The 22609-nt window shown below is 35.3% G+C and overlaps 1 protein-coding gene across 2 annotated transcripts; it reads right to left on the reverse strand.

Moving 5' to 3' along the window:
* Positions 1-3448: 3448 nt before the first annotated feature.
* sacm1lb (SAC1 like phosphatidylinositide phosphatase b) lies at positions 3449-22480 on the reverse strand. 2 transcript variants are annotated; one of them, XM_051865224.1, is made up of 20 exons: positions 22348-22480; positions 20813-20910; positions 19802-19876; positions 17392-17519; positions 16141-16290; positions 15450-15509; positions 15235-15268; positions 14955-15056; positions 14796-14881; positions 12100-12186; positions 10881-10949; positions 10714-10793; positions 10530-10628; positions 10307-10445; positions 9892-9961; positions 9736-9808; positions 9554-9647; positions 8235-8327; positions 7713-7770; positions 3449-6685 (listed from the first exon to the last, which is right to left on the reverse strand). In XM_051865224.1, exons 1-20 carry the CDS (start codon positions 22374-22376, stop codon positions 6549-6551), a joined length of 1761 nt encoding a protein of 586 aa, XP_051721184.1. In that variant the 5' UTR covers positions 22377-22480; the 3' UTR covers positions 3449-6548. The 2 variants fall into 2 exon arrangements, with proteins under 2 accessions (XP_051721184.1, XP_051721183.1); XM_051865223.1 differs by having other exon boundaries at positions 10714-10949.
* Positions 22481-22609: the final 129 nt, after the last annotated feature.

Raw genomic sequence — 22609 nt, forward strand, 5'->3', positions numbered from 1 at the left:
ACTTTGACACTTTTTGCTCAAAATAACACACAGCCATTAATGTCTAAACCGCTGGCCACAAAAGTGAGTACACCCTTAAGTGAAAATGTCCAAATTGGGCCCAAGGTGTCAATATTTTGTGTGGCCATAATTATTTTCCAGCACTGCCTTAACCCTCTTGAGCATGGAGTTCACCAGAGCCTCACAGGTTGCCACTGGAGTCCTCTTCCACCTTCCGTTTGAGGATGTCCCACAGATGCTCAATAGGGTTTAGGTACCCTCAGCTTCTTTAGCAAGGCAGTGGTCGTCTTGGAGGTGTGTTTGGGGTCGTTATGTTGGAATACTGCCCTGCGGCCCAGTCTCTGAAGGGAGGGGATCATGCTCTGCTTCAGTATGTCACAGTACATGTTGGCATTCATGGTTCCCTCAATGAACTGTAGCTCCCCAGTGCCGGCAGCACTCATGCAGCCCCAGACCATGACACTCCCACCACCATGCTTGACTGTAGACAAGACACACTTGTCTTTGTACTCCTCACCTGGTTGCCGCTACACACGCTTGACACCATCTGAACCAAATAAGTTTATCTTGGTCTCGTCAGACCACAGGACATGGTTCCAGTAATCCATGTGCTTAGTCTGCTTGTCTTCAGCAATCTGTTTGCGAGCTTTCTTGTGCATCATCTTTAGAAGAAACTTCCTTCTGGGACGACAGCCATGCAGACCAATATGATGCAGTGTGCGGCATATGATCTGAGCACTGACAGGCTGACCCCTCACCCCTTCAACCTCTGCAGCAATGCTGGCAGCACTCATACGTCTACTTCCCAAACACAACCTCTGGATATGACGCTGAGCACATGCACTCAACTTCTTTGGTCGACCATGGCGAGGCCTGTTCTGAGTGGAACCTGTCCTGTTAAACCGCTGTATGGTCTTGGCCACCGTGCTGCAGCTCAGTTTCAGGGTCTTGGCAATCTTCTTATAGCCTACGCCATCTTTATGTAGAGCAACAATTCTTTTTTTCAGATCCTCAGAGGGTTCTTTGCCATGAGGTGCCATGTTGAACTTCCAGTGACCAGTATGAGAGAGTGAGAGCGATAACACCAAATTTAACATACCTGCTCCCCATTCACACCTGAGACCTTGTAACACTAACGAGTCACATGACACCGGGGAGAGAAAATGGCTAATTGGGCCCAATTTGGACATTTGCACTTAGGGGTGTACTCACTTTTGTGGCCAGCGGTTTAGACATTAATGGCTGTGTGTTGAGTTATTTTGAGGGGAAAGCAAATTTACACTGTTATACAAGCTGTACACTCACTACTTTACATTGTAGCAAAGTGTCATTTCTTCACTGTTGTCACATGAAAAGATATAATAAAATATTTACAAAAATGTGAGGGGTGTACTCACTTCTGTGAGATACTGTACATGTAAATAGTTCTTAAATGTATACATGTATGTGTATGTTTAGATGTATATACATAATAAATATACACATTATGTAAACAAACTTATTTTGGATGTGATTAATCGTTTGACAGCACTATAGATATATAGATATATATATACAGAGAGAGAACATGTTCGACTTGTTTGAATGACTTGAGCTGTGGCGTATTTGGAGAAATGAAATATCTATATTCTGAGGAATATCAGTGAATTATTGATAATAATCTTCATGTCCTACATTTCTTGCCAAAATGTATTTTGGTGGGCTCAACTGAGTTGAAGTCCTGATGAACTGTTTTTCTGGTCTTTATCAATATCATGTTTGCCAGCATTTAAGAAAGAAAGAGTTGCACAGAATCATATCAAAGAAGGTTATAGTCTTGAATTTGTATACTTGTGTAGTTTAATGTTTAATATAAGCTCTTTTGATTCACTGTCTCTTTTTATATTTGATATTTTTGTAGCCTTTTCTGTAATATTTATTTACTTTTAGCTTTATGGTCTTTGAAAATGTATGGAAACTATATGTTCAAGTAATCAAAGGCTGTGCCAGTATGAAGCACATCATCACTAAACAAAAATCAGTTATTTGAAATAAATTTCTAGATTTATAGTTGTGTGTAATATTCAAACAAATGCATATGTTTCATATTGTGTCTTAGCCATGGCATTAAAACCTGCTCATTAAAGTCAACATGAAAAGGCATAAGCAATACGTGATATTTCTGAGAAAAACATTATTCAGCGGAATCTAACTTGGGACAAATGAAATTTGTCATTAATTACTCACCCTCATGTCGTTCCACACCCGTAAGACCTTCATTCATCTTCAGAACACAAATTAAGATATTTCTGATGAAATCCGAGAGATTTCTGGCCTCCAATGGAGTGCAACGTTATTACCACTTACCACCCAGAAAGGTAGTAAAGACATCGTTAAAATAGTCAACGTGACTACAGTGGTTCAACCTTAATGTTATGAAGTGAACAGGCATTGGCCAATACTGAGCCAGCATTCGGATGTAAACATGGAAGCGCTGCACTGCGTTCACTGCGCCGACCAACTGTGTACTGACAAGGAAGAGGAAAAATTGTTGAATAAAGTCATTACTTTTGTTTTAGCGCACAAAAAGTATTCTCGCCGCTTCATAACATAAAGGTTGAACCACTGTAGTCACATGAACTGTTTTATCAAAGTTTCTCTGGACTTCTCTGGACCTTGAATGTGGTAGTTTTGTTGCTTTCTATGGGAGATATAAAAAAAAACAAAAAAACACGGATTTCATCAAAAATATCTTAATTTGTGTTCTAAAGATGAACGAAGGTCTTGCAGGTTTGGAACGACATGAGGGTGAGTAATTAATGAACTACCCTGAACCCTTCGTTCATCTTTGACTGACAAATTAAGATATTTCTGATGAAATCCGAGAGCTTTCTGGCCTCTGATAGACCGCAACGTTATTACTTTCAAGGGCCAGAAAGGTACTAAAGACATATTTAAAACAGTTCATGTGACTACAGTGGTTCAACCTTAATGTTATGAAGCAACAAGAATACTTTTTGTGCACAAAAACTAAACTTTAGTCAACAAAAAAGTCTCCTATGCTGTTTACGATGTAGACAGTGCAGCGCTTCCAGGCTCTACGTCAGAACAACGACTCATTTTTGGCCGGTTATTTGTTTTTTTACGCACAAAAAGTATTCCCATCGCCTCATAAAATTAAGGTTGAACCACTGTAGTCACGTTGACTATTTTATATGTCTTTAATACCTTTCTGGGCCTTGAAAGTGGTAATAACGTTGCAGTCTATCAGAGGCCAGAAATCTCACAGATTTCATCAAAAATATCTTAATTTGTGTTCTGAAGATGAACGAAAGTCTTACGTGTGTGGAATGACATGAGGGTGAGTAATAAATGACAGAAATTTCATTTTGGGGTGAACTAACCCTTTAAATTCAGTCTGTTTCTCACACACATCATCGTATGACTTCAAAAGACTTGGACTCATGAATCATATTAATGATTTATAAAATGATCATTTTTGCAGATTGACAGAAATGTTCACAATGAATTATCGCTATGAAAACAGCAAAAACAGCATGAATGTACTGAACGTCTCATTTGTGTTATGCAAGTTTGGAACGACTTGACAGAGTTGATCATTTGCAGATGAACTTTTTCAATGCAGTAAGATTGAAGTTGACTGGCCATGGAGTTCATGTGGAGAAAATGCTGTTAATTGGACGAACCCCTGCAGACATGCACACGGGTCACGGTTTGCACTCTTGTTTCGGCTGATCTGCTGTGGCATTTTGAGCCTGTTATTCCCATTCAATTTGAGCTCGTTCAAAGCAACGCACTTTTTGAAATTCCTACCAGGAATGTCATGCAAACATGTTCCAGTCAATGCAGATAAAACTAGTGTGAGTGACATGAAGCGAGCAAACTGAACACAGTCCTCAACAGATCTTCAACAGTTTGTAATTTTGTAATGCATTTTTTGCAACATCCGTCAGTGCTGAAGCTTTCCAAGGACAGCTTGTGCTCGGGACGCTCTTTTCCCTTTAGAACCGAAACTTCCCGACACAAGAGCATCATGATAATAACTTTAATAACAATAATACACATCATTTTAACATTCTCCGATAAGCAGGTGCCAGACATGAGAAGAACGTCCTGCAGTGAAGATACAGAGGGATCAAATGAAGAGCACAGCAAACATAAGGCATCAATCCTCCGCAGACTCATGAAAGAAACACAGATATGGCACAGCGGTTCAGTGATGGGACGATCCTGCTGTAAACTCCTTTGGCCAATGAGACGCTGGTCCCAAGTAAAGATTCATATGAATCAGTTTTGATTACGAACAGAATCAGTTCATTAAGCTCCACAGAATGCCTCGAATCACTTTAATAAACAGTTCATTTGTAAAGGCTCCCAAAACTCTGACTGAGGAAGACCATGATATTGAAGGCGAGGATAAAACGAGTCCTTTTAACCGCACATGAACTCTGGGTCCGTCTCAAATGCTCGAATTCACTACAAAATGCTGAGACATGCAGCTGCCGCAATGCAAATCGCTATGTTTGTCTTGTTTTCCAGTAAAAAAAAATGAAATTAAATAAATAAATTTAAGCACTCTCAAGAACAAAAAATTTAAATAACGTGTAATGCAGAATTAAATATATAATTGAAGATATTAAGATGTTTTTAAAAAATTACATTGATTTTTGTAATGTTTTTTTCTCGCTTCAAACATTTTCTTACGGAAGCTCGTTTCCGCCACTGAATAAAAAATAAAAAAGGTAATTTCGACTTTTTTTCTCACAATTGCTAATTTACATTCTGCAATTCTGAGAAAAAAAAAGTCAATTGCGAGTTTATATCTCACAATTCTGACTTTATAACTCGCAATTGTGACTTTAAAACTCACAATTCTGAGAAAAAAGTCAAAATTGTGAGTTTATATCTTGCAATACTGACTTTATGTAACGAATTTCTGACTTTATAACTCACAATTGCGACTTTATATCGCAATTCTGAGGAAAAAGTCAAAATTGTGAGTTTATATCTTGCAAATCTGACTTTATAACACAATTCTGACTTTAAAACTCGCAATTCTGACTTTATAACTCACAATTGCGACTTTATATCGCAATTCTGAGAAAAAAGTAAAAATTTAGTTTATATCTCGCAATTCTGACTTTACATAACAATTCTGACTTTATATCAAGCAATTCTGACTTTATATCACGGAATTGTGACTATAACTCACAATTCTGACTTTAAAAACACGTAATTGTGACTTTATATCACGCAATTCTGACTTTAAAACTTGCAATTGTGACTATATCTCACAATTCTGAGAAAAAAGTCAAAATTACGAGTTTATAATTCAGAGAAAAAAAGTCGGAATTGCGAGATAAAAAGTCGCAATTGTCTTTTTTTTTTATTCTGTGGCGGAAACAAGCTATCATATTTTCTTACTTAAAACAAGAAAAAACTATTACAATTTAAATAAATCATTTAGAGAAAGATATATTTGCCGAGATCAAAGCTTACAACAAGTTTCAGTTTGTTTACATCAAAGTTTCATCAACTAAAAATTAACATTTTTACAGGTTGAAAATAATAGAATAAATGTTAATTCATGTTGTTCATTCATAATATATCAGTTAACTTTAAAAATGCATATGTATATTAAAATGTATATGCAGAAATAATAAATGCTGTAAATGTATTGTTCATCATTTGTTCATGCTAGCTATGGCATTAGCCAATGCTAACATACAGAACCTTATTGTATTACAGAACATTAATTTGTTTACATTAGTTAACATGAACTAAGTGAACAATATATTTTTGAAGTATTTATTATCTTAGTTGATGTTATTCTGTAAAAATATAGTTGTTCATTGTTTGTTCATGTTAGTTCACAGTGCATTAACTATAATGTTAACATATACAACTTTTGATTTTAATAATGTATTAGTAAATGTTGAAATTAACATTGACCAAGATTGATAAAATCTAATCATTGTTAGTTCATGTTAACTAATGTAGTTAAACCTTATTGTAAAGTGATATCAATATATCTTATTGTGTACATATCTTTATTAGAAAACAAGACAATGATTTTGAGGTGACGGCAGATGCGATACAAATGCGTTTGGTTTTACACAAACAGTCCGAGAGCTGCGACTTATGAGAGCCGGTGGGATATCGGCAGGCGTGTGCGTTTAGACACGGGTGTCTATGAAAAACGCCTTCGGGACGTGTGAACCACGAGGACGGGGCCGAGAACCTCATGGTCGAGTATAAGGTGCTTGATTTTCCAGCGTTGCTCCTGTAAAGCTGCCTATATGCAGATGGAATTATGGGATCTCTGTGAGATGGTCCCGCGTGATACGATTCCCGTGTGGAGAGCAGCGGGTGCGTCCATGCGCGTTCGGTCCCGTCCGGCCCCCGGCCTTCGTCCTCTTCCTCCTCGCCGTGTGGCGTCAGTACAGGCTCCAGGCCCGGTGAAGCTGAGAGTAAGACAGGACTGAGGATGAGGAGGAGGAGGAGGATGAAGACTCGGTGGGACCAAGCTGCTTCCCACACACGCAGGTTCAGTCCATCTTCTCCTTCTGTACCAGTTTGGGCGCGTCGACGAAGTCCCGGCCGTTGAAGAGGATCACGCCGCCGGTCACAACACTCGCCGAGCCCCAGAACAACACGTACGCCAGAGTCTCCGTCCAGGTGTCGCCTGGGTAATACAGTGAGAATGAGTAACCGTTTCCACAGGCACTAATGTTAATTAAAATATTAGAATATTAATATTAAGGCAAGACATTAGGGGTGAATATAGTAAAAAAAAAAAAATTTTACTAATACATATCACCATGCTTCCACAGTTGATTAATTATAATAAGAATTGCAAACATTTTTTATATTACAAATTTTCTTAAATGTTATGTTTAAATATGCAAATGAGGCATTATCTAATTAAATAAGCACATATTTGCATGTATTTCCAGAACAGAAATCTTAACATTGGATAAACCCAGAATCAAATATTTGATATTATATTATGGATATCTCTTTTTATTACACCATAAATCAGAATATACTGTCAACAGCCAGAAAACAAATACATTTTCATCATGTTTTTAGGAATAAAATGTTATGTGTGTATATATATTATATATATATATATATATATATATATATATATATATATATATATATATTATATATATATATATATCAGGTTAATGATATATGAAGAAGCCTTCAGAATAAAGATAGGAATAAAACTGTAAAGATTGGTGTATGTAAAGCTGCTTTTTAAGAAAAGAATAAAAGATATGTATTGTCATTGAAATCTACAGACGCAAATAGATTAAGTGCAAAAAATAAACATTTTAATGTGTATTTAGAATGTTTCCTTCCCATTATTCTTCCATTGACAAGTGCATGAAAAAAAAACATGGTTTTGCCTTTAGTGTCGTGCCTTAAAGGTGCAGTGTGTAAATTTTAGCGGCATCTAGTGGTGAGGTTGCGAAATGCAATATAGAGAAGCTACGGTGGCCAACACAGGACAAATAAGTCGTCATCTGACACAGAAGAGAGTAGCCAGTCAAGCAAATGCGTTTTGTAGAGTGTTTGTCCGTTTAGGGCTACTATAGAAACATGCCGCCGCAAAATGGCGACTTAACATGTAAAGGGACCCGTGGTGTATGTAGATAGAAATGGCTCATTCTAATGTAATAAAAACATAATCAGTGTCTTACCAGCCATAAGGAGACATATGATGCACATTGAGAAAGCAACCACCATGATGATTGGCAGCTGAAAGAGAGGGGAAAAAAATGTTAACGCTGATTGTAATAATTTTCAGCCTTTTGACACTTTTAGTCTCAATCTCCATATCAATGCCAAAATTAATACTGATTCAAAATGTTTAAAGTCAAGAAGAAACGACAGTAGTGACAGATATTTTTTTCCAAATTGTGAAGTACATCGTAGTGTAATGGATTATTGAAAGGAAATAAAATTAGGGTGGGGTCTTGGTTCTATCTGTCAGTTGTTGATTGGATGTTGAGATGTGGGCGTGACACTCAAAACTGGAGTCTGAGTGGATTGTAAAAAAAAAAAAAGATCCTGCGTACAATTCTGCTGTATTCTGCTGCTGAAAATGAGAGATGCTGCTAAATGGCCAAAGATGTCCCAGACAAGAAGGCCGTAGGACAGTGTGTCCAGGGACACAATGATACATTAATCTGGCCCTGGTTTCTCTCTAATCTTGTTCTTACCGTGAGGAACTTCCAGTCTTTGGGCTCATGTAGAGGAGTGTTTATATCCGCCTCTTCCACAGCATAGTTCCCCAAGAACAGGTCAATGGAGTCCTGGAGAAAACAAATATTATTCACAGCATGAACCTCCATATCAGGGCTCCTGCATTCTTCATCTACAGACCCACAGCAAAGAAATTAAACACACAACACATGACTTTCTATTTTAGTGCCTTTGTGACTGATTTTATTCCCTAGACAAGTGTTTTAATTAAATCATAAAAATGTCAAATAAAATACGCAATTTTAAAATAAAAACAAATGAAAACAAAACACTTAATTAAAAATTAATTACATATAAAATAAAATAAAAATAATAATTAATTAAAAAAATTACAATAAAAAAAATGTAATAATTAAAATAAATAATTATTTTTATTTATTATGAATAATAAGAATAATAATAAATAATAATAATAATTATTATTTATTATTAAAATAATTATTTTAAAATGAAAACAATCAATCTTTAAAATCTTTATTTTTTTTTTAAACATGGAAATGTATTGGTAAATTGTTAAATTATTGAAACACTAGTATTTCAATAATAATGTAATAATTAGGGCTGTCAAACGTGTTAATTTAATTAATTAGTTATGGGGAAAAAAATAACGTGTTAAAAATATTAACGCATTTAACGCACCTGCCCCAGACCTACGCAGTTCATCTTACATTTCATACAGTTGATTGAAGATGAACATGAAGCAGGGCAAAAACTTACTGCGTGATGAAGCCTATAAAATGCAGTTATATGCCCCTAAAATTCAAGATATCAGGGCAGAAATGCCCTTATGAGTTTTTGTTTCATATTTATATCATATGATATAGTTAAGCAATATCACACAAGTGCTGTTTTTGTCCAGAATAGCAAATGTGATATTGATTTTAAACAACAGTTCAATAAATAAGTTAATATTGTGTTGTATTTTAGACATAATACTGCCTGTTTTTGCTCAATTTTGCCAACGAAAATATTACCTAAAGCCAGAGCAGAGCTGTTGTGTGTCTCCGAACAACCCACAGCGGTGTTTCATTTCTGAATGAATCCGGGTTTTGAGCGAATCAATCGGGTGATTCAATGGCCCATTCATAAAGAGAGCCATTTACTTCATTCCTGAATGAATCAGCTTTTTGAACGAATCGAATGAATGAATGACTCAACTTACTCATTTAGACATTTACCGCCACCTACTGTCAGTTTTAAGTTTCTTATTTAGAGTATTATTTCATTATTGTTTAAGACAAATTAAGGAACACTGGTTTGTCCATGTGATGCTCACCTGTCTGAACCCATCTGAGAAGTTGTTCTTGTAGTATCTGATCATGGAGTTCCATCCGTCCATCAGCAAACCCCACTGGGTTCTCTTTCCCGTCCTGAGGACACAGAGAACCAATCATATTCTGCAATCCAATGAAACATTTACTCTCAAACACAAGCAGAGCGGAAGATGGTCCCGCTTACCGTGTGAAATCAGTCTTCAGGGCTCCTGTGCCAGCGTACTGTTTGGCACACGCATTGGCGTTATCTGCCCATGCTGCAGATAAAGAACAGAAAGGGTATGAATGAGAGAGTCTCACACAACCAGACTATTGAATATCAGTGTTAGTGTTTGCTTACCATTCTTGTATATTTTTTCAAAATCTGCCTGATCTTCAATCCGTTGCCCCACATGTAAAACTCCCATCCTCTACATATAAACAAGACATAAAATATGTGGTAACCTCACAGCTAACAAACAGGAACTAAAAGCTCATCTATATGTTTGTGTACTCCTATAAACTGAAAAAATTATCTTTTAGCAGACATTACACACAATTCAAACAGTCTCTGTACCGTCTTTCCCATCGGACCACAAATAATGACTAATCTTTTACGTAGGGCTGGGCAATACAGCTAAAATTTCTCAAATATATTTCCATATTTTGGTGATATTCGCTATATATAATCGTGATATCACACACCCCTAATTCAATGTGAATTTTGGCCCAATGACGCTCCCATAGATTATAATAAATTGTCTCGTCACACACACCTCTAACTGTGACTGCAGCGAGCGACGGGCCAGCAGACTCTGGATGACGTTGGTTCGGTCCAAACAGTCCATGCAATTGCTTCGGAACGTCCCGTCCTGCTGCATTTGGACCGTCCCATCTGAATCCACCAGGAAGTAGCTATTGAAAAAATAAACAAGAGCATTCAGATTACGCCCAGGACCAACAGATAACAATCACTTTTAGCATGCAAACACCACATACCCGAACTCATCCTGCATTTCTGCCACCATGTCCACCAGGATCTGCAGGCGATGCCACCTCATACGGCTGCACTCCTTGTGAAAGTCAAACGCGATGTACCTGCGGAAGAACACAGTCTGTGAGTTCACCATTTGCGTATTAGTATCATCAGTACTTTATGAAATTTTCCCATCAACTCACTCACTTGATCATGCCATTGCCCAAACTGCCCACCATCTTTTCAAAGGCCTGTTCCAGTGGCTTTTCTGAGCCTTTCTGATTGACCTGGAGAATAAAAACAGATCTTAATGAGATATTTCCAGCCTGGGAGCGACACCTCAGTGTGAATGGAGCAAATACAGGGAAACATACCAGATTCAGAATCACTTGTTTGCCGTATGTGATGATCTGAGAGTCAAAATGTCTCTGAAAACCATCCAGCTGTGAGAGAGAAGCGGTACACAAATGAAGACACATAATAACGGAAGATTGATTATTATAAGCTAATCAATTTTAAATACATGTCTTGACACATTTCTTAAACATTTAAAAATAGAACATAGTTATCTAACTAGTATTTAACACTATTTCTCTCTCTCTCTCTCTCTCATACATACACACAAGTTTTCGTAATAAAATGTTTTTTTTTTTGTTTTTTTTGTGAAGTTTAAAATACAAAATGTCTACGCATCCCAAGACCATAACAGGTTTTATTATTATTTCTTTAACCCCTTAATTATCACCGTCCCGCAACCGGGATGCTTGCCGCTCTTTTTATTTAGTGCATATCACATATTTTAGTAATCATCATAAATCAGGTATCATTCGAAAGCTTACCTGTTTACCTGCTTACCTTACCCTGTGAAAACCCATTTTGAAATTGGATGTTGTGTTACCATGGAAAGAGTACTCTAAATTCTTTTAGCAGGCTCCTCCCCTAGTGGGCGGTGTCAGGTTTCATATTACAAATTTTATTTTAACTACTTTATATTTAAAACTTTTTCTAAACAAAAACCTTTTCTTGACAAAACACATATCATCAGACAGGTCTGACTCTCAAGGTTCCATATTTGGTGATTGTTTTGTGGTAGAAGTGATATTTGGATAGAAATTTATAAATATGTTACAGGAGAATGCATCAAAAAAATTTCAATGGACTGTGGGTGACATTTGGTGGATATTTTCGGTACAGCGCCTAAACAAAATCTCATGGGAACTTAAATTTTTGTAATCTCAACTTCAAATCTGGAACACAACTTGTTTAGATATATAGCTTTGATTTGGATTTGATTTGATAAAATATTTTATATAAAATAAATGTTTAGTCACTTTTCAATAAGGTTTAATTTGCTAACATTAGTTCACTACATTAGTTTGCATGAACTAACATTAACAAAGATTAATAAATTGCTCACTATTTGTTTTGTTTATATTAGCCATAAGCCAATGCATCACTAATACAAAAAAATGAGACCTTATTATAAAGTGATATCACCAGATGTTCAAAACCATATCAAACCATCATGAACACATCTTTATTCGACACTGACCCTCAAACAAAACAAAAAGAAAAGTAAAGAAAGCATCTCACGTGATTGATGCTTTTGCTGATCTGTGGTTTTGGTTTGTATTTGAGGTTGGGTCTCTGAGACCAGTAGAACGGGATGGAGCCTCGAGTCTGTGGACAAAGATTAAGGAAATTTACTTGATTAGTCATTCATTCATTAGCAGATATCTAAAAAAAGAGACAACTTTGTGTTACAAGAGATGTTAGGATTCTCGCTCCTCAAATGACATTGAAAAATAGCAACCTGTATTCAGAATGGAGACAAATGCATGAAAAATAAACAAGAACCGAGCAACATTCCAGTAAGTTTCCTCTCCCGACTGTGGGAAAAGGAAACCTCAGGGTCTGAATCCGTTTTTTTTTTTTTTTTTTTTTTTTGTGCAAAGTATGACGTTGTACGACTGCACATCTATTCATGGATTCACAGATCAAAAACAAGCACGTATTTATTTGATATCTGTGGTTCATGATCCATCAAACCACATGACATTCATCTCCGCTGCCCACAGATGCTGTTTGCCTTTGTACCCTTGAGAATCAACCCGAAAGACGGAAATTTAGGAGTGATACCATAAAGATCATGGCTTCATTCTTAATTAATGGTTTCTAAAAGTTTATATAAAGGGATCATATCATTAAAAAAAAAAATGTTCTTGATAGTTTGAAATAAAACAGTTTAATGTACCATGTAGAGCAACATTAAGAGCTCAGTATACACAGTCCACTGAAACTACACTGGATGAAGAAAATATGTTTGGAAGATGAAGATGTTCACAAAACACAAAGTCTGTGTCACAATTCACATACTATCTGTCCTAAATAGAATCTGAAATTAGAATTAGTGAGTCTCAAATAATAGTAGTAGTATGTTGAAATAAGTATTCCAAAGAGACACAGATGGTCTCCTTTTTCTGGTTAGATCCATGCACTCTCTAACGGCTAATATTGCCCACAACCCATTGCGCGTTGGATGAGGTTTCGATTAGAACTACAAAAATGAATTAAAAAAACTACAAACATGTCAGATGCGCAAGACCGACAGTTAAAGGGTTAGTTCACCCAAAAATGAAAATAATGTCATTTATTACTCACCCTCATGTCGAAGGTCTACTCCCATAAGACCTTCGTTCATCATCAGAACACAAATTAAGATATTTTGATTAAATTTCAAAACACTGCTTCGGAGCTTTACGAATTGAATCAGTGATTCGGATCTCCTATCAAACTGCTGAAATCACGTAATTTTGGCGCTCCAAATCACTGATTCGATTCGTAAAGCTCCGAAGCAGTGTTTTAAAATCGGCCCATCACTATATTGTTGAAAAGTGTTTTTTGTGTTTTTTTGGCACACAAAAAGTATTCTCGTCGCTTTATAATATTAAGGTTGAACCACTGAACTCACATGAACGGTTTTAAATATGTTTTTAGTACCTTTATGGATCTTGAGAGAGTAAGTACCATTGCTGTGAATGCAGGCCTCACTGAGACATCGGATTTTATCAAAAATATCTTAATTTGTGTTCTGAAGATGAACGAAGGTCTTATGCGTGTGGAACGGCATGAGGGTTAGTAATAAATGACATTATTTTCATTTTTGGGTGAACTAACCCTTCAAGTAGAGAAATTTAGATAAAGTGGTTTGAGTGATTAATAATCACTAACTAAACTGATGAAAAAACATTTATTTAATGTTATCCACATTATATTTCACCTGCAACAGCACTGAAAACTTTTATAAAGATACGTTTTGTCATTAACTTTTAAATGCATCATTGCGCAAAGACACGAGGAGAGACAGACGACAGGCAGATCAGTGTGCTACTACATTTCCCTCTTACATGGTAGTAAATTAAATTAAAAAAATGGATTTGGATCCCATTCCTATCCCATTTTTCTACAGAATTTTAATTTTAACAATATTCCTGATCATTTCAGTTTGATTGGAACAGTTTTCATTATATTGTACTCCACTCACAAGTTGACAAATTAATGAGGAACAAAATTTTCATGAAAATCGCAGTTTCCTTGACTAACATATCACCACTTTATCAACAAAAACTGTTTAATTTCCTGACTGAAACATCAGAGAGCTGACTGGAAAGTTTTTGTCTTGGAAGAAATGTGAAAAACATAATTCCTGACTAAAATCAATAAAATTTTTATGCAACATACATGCATCTGTTTAACCTAGAAAATATAAACATTAACACCACAAAACCATTTTAAAGCTACAAAAGTGTGACTTTTACAAGTGTGACTTCTTAAAAACAATATTACAGTGTTTCTCTAGTGAAGTTTGGTTGATTTATTTGACAAGCTAAAACTGTAAAAAAAAGTAAAACTCACAAAACCCATCAAGAACATGTCAAATATCACCCTAAAATCATAAAAATATTATCCTGCTTAAAGAAAAAGAAGCCTTTTAAAGAACATATTTTGCAATTTATTTATATAATATTATTTTGTTTTTCATTGTTGGGGTAAAATGTGACCTAGACAACTTTTTGAGGAACAAGATCAGGATTTTCACATGTCGTTTTCTTGACTATCGCATTGCTTCTTTATTGACAAAAACTAGTTGATTTACCGGTTGAACCATCAGAGAGACGACTGGAAAGTTCCCATATTGGCAGAAATGTGAAAAATGTATTTCCTCAGTAAATGGATCCGCATAACAGCATGAAAACTGATATTTGGATGCTTACATTTCAAAGGCTTACCTGAACAAATGACGCTTTTCCTCCATTATACTGAACAATCTGTTCTGTCTCGACAAAGTTGGCTGCATGACCCTCAGAGTCGATACCTGGAAGAGGAAGAGAGAGTTTAGTAGCATATGAAGCAAAAACAGCCACCATCTCAAATCGCACAAGCGTTACCTCTGACGTAGTAGCGGACACCAGCGCGGAAGCAGCTCCTCCTAGAAACAATGATCCAGTCAAAGATTTTACCGTTGATACAGCATGACTTCATAGTGATGACTGAGAGCAGAGATTAAGGACAATATATCTAACTGAGAGTGTTCGGACAATGACATATGAAGATGTTAGAAGCACTGCAACAGTGTTCATATACGCAAAACATTAAAGGCCCAAAATTGCACATCGATGTGGTCTGAAATGTGTCAGAGATGACAATGTTTGTCTGGTTAAAGGATACAGCCGTGAACAACCGGGTAGACGAATTTGTGTAGCTGTAAGAGAAAACAAAAAGCGTCAAAAAGAACCAGGAAACATTAATTCCTTCTTTAGATAAAGATTTTTCTACATATAATCAGGCCCAGAAACATGTGGCGTTTCTTGCAGAATTCAACACAATGTCTAAATGAGTTACTCCTAAAATAGTAGCTCGACCTAAAACAATCTTGCGTTTACCTCAGGCTGTGCCATGAATTCTCTGAGAAGGTGACCGTTCCACACGAATCTCTGATCCGCCTGTATAAAACAATAATATGAGGCTATAATAACAGTTTCACCTGTCATACCTCATACCAGAGGTCAAGAAAAACATGAAATAAAAACGGTAACACTTTACAATAAAGGTTTAATTTGTTAACTTTAGTTAACTACATTAATTAGCATGAACTAACAATGAAATGAAAGGTTGAATTCAACATTTACTAATACATAATTAAAATTAGTTGTATCTGTAAATATTATTTAACGGACCTGAGCTAACATAAACAACGATCAATAAATGCTGTAACAAATGTAATGCTCATTGTTATTTAATGTTAGTTAATGCATTATCCAACGTTAATCAGAGCTCACTGCTCTTTTCAGAAGGAGGGGCTTCATAGAGACAGGAACTAAACAGAGCTTTACTGACAGACTGGGAAGAGAGGAGCTGCAACAATGTCAAATATGGGGAAAATAATGTATTTATTGAACATTCAAGCATGAAAATCTTTCAAGTAGAACCCAAAAACAAAACCAAGACTTTACAAAAGGTCCCCTTTATAATGAATTGCTTGGTGTATTCCTCATTTGTATGCCACTTTGGATTAAAGCGTCTGCTAAATGAATAAATGTGCATGTAAATGTTGGAACAAAGCATCTCTCTCACCCGCTCCAGTAAGGTCATCTCCTGAAACTCTGGGCTGGTGTTGGCCAGGCGCTGTAGCGTGTGCGTCAGGTCATAGTCCGTGGCAAAGTAGAAACCATCTGTATTCAGGACGCTGTTGATCATGGACAGGAAGGCTTTGTTGTCTTGCATCTGGAAGATCCATAGAAATATTATTAGTTTCAATTAGACTTATTAGGCTGCATCCAGGTATATTTTGAGAAAGCAGCACAACGTACTTGAATAGTGTTTTTATTTCTGCTGACTAAAAGCAACAACATAAACACACCTTAACCAAGAAAATATTAACATTGAAACCACAAAATGGTGTTAAAGATGAAGTATGTAGTTTCTGCGACACTAGTGGCAGCTAGTGGAATTACAACCTTGTGTTGTGCCTCCCCCAACTCAAACTCATGTTTTTTAAGAGCAAAAACTCGTTCTGTGTGATCATCCCCTTACGTCTGTCACTCAGAAGTCAAAAAATGTTGTCAAATTGAACAGACAGAAAATAATAGAAAAAGCTTCTCCTCAAGTGGGAATGAAGACAACAGCGTAGCGTTTAAAGATCATTTCCAATGACTGACATTACAGAATTTACTGGTATTTTGGTGCTGATGTGTGAATGGGTCTCTTAATGGTGTGAACAGCATATTTGTGTAGTCATTCTGGTCATTTTACGTTAATTTACTCAATGTTTACCCTTTTGGGGGAGATAAACACATGAATGAGATACTAATGTACTTTAACATAAACATATACTTCACCTTTAAAGCCACAAAAGTGTGACTTCTCCAAAACAATGTCAATGTCACATTGTTTCTCTAGTGAATTTTGGTTGATTTATTTGACACACTAAACTGTAAAACAGTGAATCTCACAAAACCTGTTGAGAACATGGTCACACGTCATTAAATATGATTTTGCTTAAAGAAAAAGGAGCCTGTTTAAAGAACACATTTTGCATTTTATTAATTTAATATCATGTTTGTTTTTTTTATTGTTGTGGAAAAATGTGACTTGGACAACTTTTCTTGAGAAAAGCCAACCAAAGTATGCACGCTCCAATTTTAAAGCAAAACAAAAATATCTCAGCTCAAAATACATTTTGAAGCATTCAATGGTTCAAGATCGTGGTTTGGTTCTGTTTAAATAAAGAGATGCTAAAATGTCCCATAAATACTGAGGGCAAACATCCAGTCAAAATAACAACTCCCTGCGGTGACACCATAAACATTCAGCGAACAAACCGACCTGATTATCAGTCAGATGCAGAACCGTTTTCTTGTAGGAAATGATGTCAAACTCAGCCGCCTTCCAGACCGTGTGGCCAAACAGGTCACCCACTTTCTTCTTCTTTGTAATGACGATGAGATACGTGCCTGAAAAAAACAAAAAAAAAACAAAAAAAAAAACAGAGAGAGCAGGGCTCAGCATCATTCAGAGCTCAGAATGCAGTTTAAGGTAACACTTTACAGTAAATTCTCATTAATACATGCATTAGCTAACATTAACGAACAATGAGCAATATATTTTAAAGCAGTTATTAATCTTTCTTTATGTTAGTAAAAATCTAATTGTTCATTGTTTGTTCATGTTAGTTCACAGTGCATTAACTAATGTTAATGCTTTTAATAACGTTATTATTAAATGGTGAATTTAACATTAACAAAGATTAACAAAGGTTAAAGAAGTTCATTCTTAGTTCATGTTAACTAATGTAGTTAACTAATGTTAACTAATAAAGTGTTACTGTAAAGTGATACCCATTTTAAATTCCAATTCAATTCCTTGAATTAAATATGAATTAAGGTAGTAATCAGGAAGTGGAGTTATGATTTAAACTAAGGAAATTGAAATGTAACTGCTGTAGCTATAGTTTTTAATACATTTGCCAGTATGAAACAAAAACTTCATATGATGTTAAAAATAAATGTTTAAAATCACATTAATAAAAATGTAATAGATTTAACAGATATTGAACATTGAATAAATAGTCAACAGAATACAATATTTGCAATGTTTTGTTTTATTATAATGATTAAATGATCTTTTATTGTATGGGAATTGGTGGAAGAAAACTGTATTTCCCAGAATGCTCTAATTTACCTCAAACAATTCAAAATGGAGCCGAACATCAATACCTAATCAATTTAGAGTCAAAATGAGATTTCACTATATATACACAGTCAAACCAAAATTTATTTAGACACCTTGAACATTCCATGCATTATTACAGTTTATTCACTGTAGTTTAAAAAAATGGTAATAAAATATGACAAGATCTCAACTGTGTCAGAAAAAAATAATCCTAATTATGTCAGATAACACTTAAGCAAAACATGGTCAGGTCAAAGTGTCTGAATAATTTTTGGTTCCAAATTTGTATAAATTTTACTGGTAATCCACTGTATGAAGAATTTTTGGTTATAATATGTCACAGTTTACTTTATTTTGCTATCCTCACTTACATAAATGAACTATAGTGTCCTGCACCCACTAATAAAAATATTAGGGATGCACCGATATGATTTTTTGGGGGCCGATACAGATACAAACAATTATTGGTCGATACCGATATTTGTCACTTGCCCTCTTATTTAAAATTTTGTCATCAAAATAGATAGTATTTATCATGTTTTAAATAAGCAAAGTTCAAAAACACCTGCATTAAAATATACTAGCAGGTTTATTGCTGCATCATCAAATAATTTTTAATGAACATGGATTTGATCCATTTAACATTCAGCAGGCCTACATAAAGACAACAGAACAAAGATACATATGAAATAAACAGTGCTTTTTAGGTAGGTTTAAAAGTTTTCAGTCACAGAAATAAAGTAAACAAATGTAAAATAGCACTGCATATTCTTCACTGTATAAATTATATATATACAGATTTAAAGTTTGTTCGTTTATTAAGCATCCCCCGAAAAGGCATAAGATATGTATGTATTTGTTAACTGTTAGTTGTAATAAGTGTTTTGAGTAATTCGCTGTATGTTGATGATAATGCAATGGAGAGAGAGAGAGTTTAATGCGCACTTCTTGTGCTCTGTAATGTTTAGCTTTTGTGGTGATTTGTTTGGAGTGAAAACGGACGCAATAAACTTTATAAAACATCAGTAAAGTTTTGGTCATCATTCAGATGGGGTCTGCTATACTTATTAAAGTTACAAAAGTTATTTAGTCAAGAATAGTGTGCGATCTTTTGTTATTTGATTAGCATTAAAGCACAGACAGCAGCGCTAGGATTACGCAACAGTCATTATACAGCTCAGTGCCTTCATGCAGTTTATAAAGCATCGGTTTGTTATATCTGCCTTTTTCCTACTACAGCCGATATGCCGATGGTTGTAAATTGACACATCGGTGCATCCCTAAAAAATATATCAAAAATATCAAAAATGTCTGAATAATTTTTGGTTTTACTGTATGTGTATATATATATATATATATATATATGACATTTTTAGTGCTGTGAGATAAAATCTGCTTTTATTGGCTGTTAATTGTTTAGACAATACTGAACTTTTGTGACCAATTTAATTCAAATTCACGCTCATTAATTAATATCACACTCATGTTTTTGTCCAACTCATGAAAGTCAAACCATTAAAACATAAGGACAACATGAAGGAGGCCGTCCTGACAGAGATCGTACCTGCCACCAGCCGTATGGTTCCCATGATGCCACATATTGGTCGTGTCACTGCTGAAGGAGGGACGTCCTTCCTCACTGAAAGAGAACAGAAGACAGAATATTAAGGTTATATGTCTGCATCAGTGTTTTTTTAATTATATTATAGAAAAAATTAGTAACTTTACAATAAGGTTCATTAGTTAACATGAACTAATAATGACCTGCACTTCTACAGCATTTATTAATCTTTGCTAATGTTAATTTCAACATTTACTAATACATTATTAAAATCTTGTTAACATTAGTTAATGCACTGTGAACTAACACGAACAAACAAAGAACAACTGTATTTTCATTAACTAACGTTAACGAAGGTTAGTAAATACAGTAACAAACGTATTGCTCATGGTTAGTTCATGTTAGTTAATACATTAACTAATGTTTAACTAATGAAACTTATTGTAAAGTGTTACCAAAAAATTATAATTATATATTATATTAAATAATCATAAAAAAATATATATATATATATATATATATATATATATATATATATAAAAATAGTAATAATTATTATATTATTATAACTAAAATACATAATTTTAATATTATTTAATATGTTAAATAATGACATTTTTCAAAACTATATTATATGATACTGAATATTTGTCAGACAATGTTAGATATTTAGCTGTGAACTATTGACACCCCTGCAGAATGAATTACGATCTACTTCTAACCATTTTCCAAATATGACTTTTCATTTGCATCCTAATTTGGGATGAAAATTCTGCTGATATTTAACTAAGGAATGACTCTGGAAACACATAATTCATTCAAATGCTTCTGTGACCTCAAAAGAGCTTTCAACTCAAAACATTTATGCAATAAACACCCTCATAAAATAAGGCAAGTTACTTATCAGCAGATAAAGCCTTCAGTGTGTACAGATACAGATATTGTCTGTCCATTTATCAGTTCTATGCTACAGAAGCAAAATTTGCATTTCAACCGTCCAGTTCTCTTTTGTACCTGTCAGGGTCATTTCTGTGGACACCCTGTCAATGGCGAGGACGTCTCCAACACCATCATCACAGGCTTCGATGTAGAACTTCTCAGGGGCCGTGTGCCTGTGAATGGAGAGGAAAGTGAAGATTATCAGACTTAATGCACAATGTAGTAAAATCCAGTTCACCCAAAAATGAAAATTCTGTCATTAATTACTCGCCCTCATGTCGTTCCACACCCGTAAGACCTTCGTTCATCTTCGGAACGCAAATTAAGATATTTTTGTTGAAATCCGATGGCTCAGTGAGGCATAGCCAGCAATGACATTTCCTCTCTCAAGATCCATTAATGTACTAAAAACATATTTAAATCAGTTCATGTGAGTACAGTGGTTCAATATTAATATTATAAAGCGACGAGAATATTTTTGGTGCGCCAAAAAAACAAAATAACAACTTATATAGTGATGGCCGATTTCAAAACACTGTTTCATTAAGCTTCGGGGCGTTATGAATCTTTTGTGTCAAATCATGATTCGCGTGTCAAACCGCCAAACTGCTGAAATCACGTGACTCTGGCGCTCCGAACCGCTGATTCGACACAAAAGATTCATAACGCTCCGAAGCTTCATGAAGCAGTGTTTTGAAATCGGCCAACACTATATAAGTCGTTATTTTGTTTTGTTGGCGCACCAAAAATATTCTCGTCGCTTTATAATATTAACATTGAACTGTACTCACATGAACTGATTTAAATATGTTTTTAGTACCTTTATGGATCTTGAGAGAGGAAATGTCATTGCTCCCTATGCAGGCCTCACTGAGCCATCGGATTTCATCAAAAATATCTTAATTTGTGTTCCGAAGATGAACGAAGGTCTTACGGGTGTGGAACGGCATGAGGGTGAGAAATAAATGACATTATTTTCATTTTTGGGTGAACTAACCCTTTAAGAAACAGGGTGTAACACTCACTTGTATGCTGCTTGGATTTATTTCTTGATATGGTTCGTTATTTAATTTCTGTAATATGTTGGCATCCGCTTCATCATCAACAACAACAACAACTACAACAACTACTACTACTACTACTACTACTACTACAACAACAAAATGAGGTAGCCGAATTGCTAAAAGGTTCAAGTAATCTATTGCTGACCATCAATAAAACAATATAGTTTCACATTTTTAGTTTAAATGAATTGATTTTTGATATGAATGGACTGGAATCTGATCACCATGATTGATGACCAGCAAAACAAAACGAGCTGTCCACTTACTAACATTTTGAGGAATAATAATGCCTTTGTATGCTGTCTAGACAAGCACTTCACTAGAATGCTGCCCAAAAATGTTGTCTATGTAGACAGCTCACTAGGTTTTGAGACACAGCCACAGGCACAGACAGGGAGCCTGTAGTTCACTGAACATGCAAGTCACTGCTGCTTCCTGAGACTATTTACAGACTTTATAGATCAAAGATGACCACTGATCTCTTTTCGATTAACCTTATCGATAATCAGTAATCAATGAGCATCAGAGGAGTAAATTAATACTCACAAATTGAAGGTGTTGTAGGTGGTCGCCATTTTTCCATCAGTTCGTTCCTGACCTTCGTGACGTGTCAATACGGCAGCGGGAATCTAACGACAGTCAGCTACTAATAACAGGAAATGACCTCTGGAGGATAAATAAAAGTCCCATTTTGTAATAAAAGTCCCAGTGTAATATGTTTTTGTTTTTTAGAACCTCTTGAATGTAAAAATAAAATAGTTATTAATAGTCATTTTGCACGTCAGGATGTCTGAGATTAGATGGTGCG

Source organism: Ctenopharyngodon idella, chromosome 16, assembly GCF_019924925.1.
Source record: "Ctenopharyngodon idella isolate HZGC_01 chromosome 16, HZGC01, whole genome shotgun sequence".
In the NCBI taxonomy this organism is placed as follows: domain Eukaryota; kingdom Metazoa; phylum Chordata; class Actinopteri; order Cypriniformes; family Xenocyprididae; genus Ctenopharyngodon; species Ctenopharyngodon idella.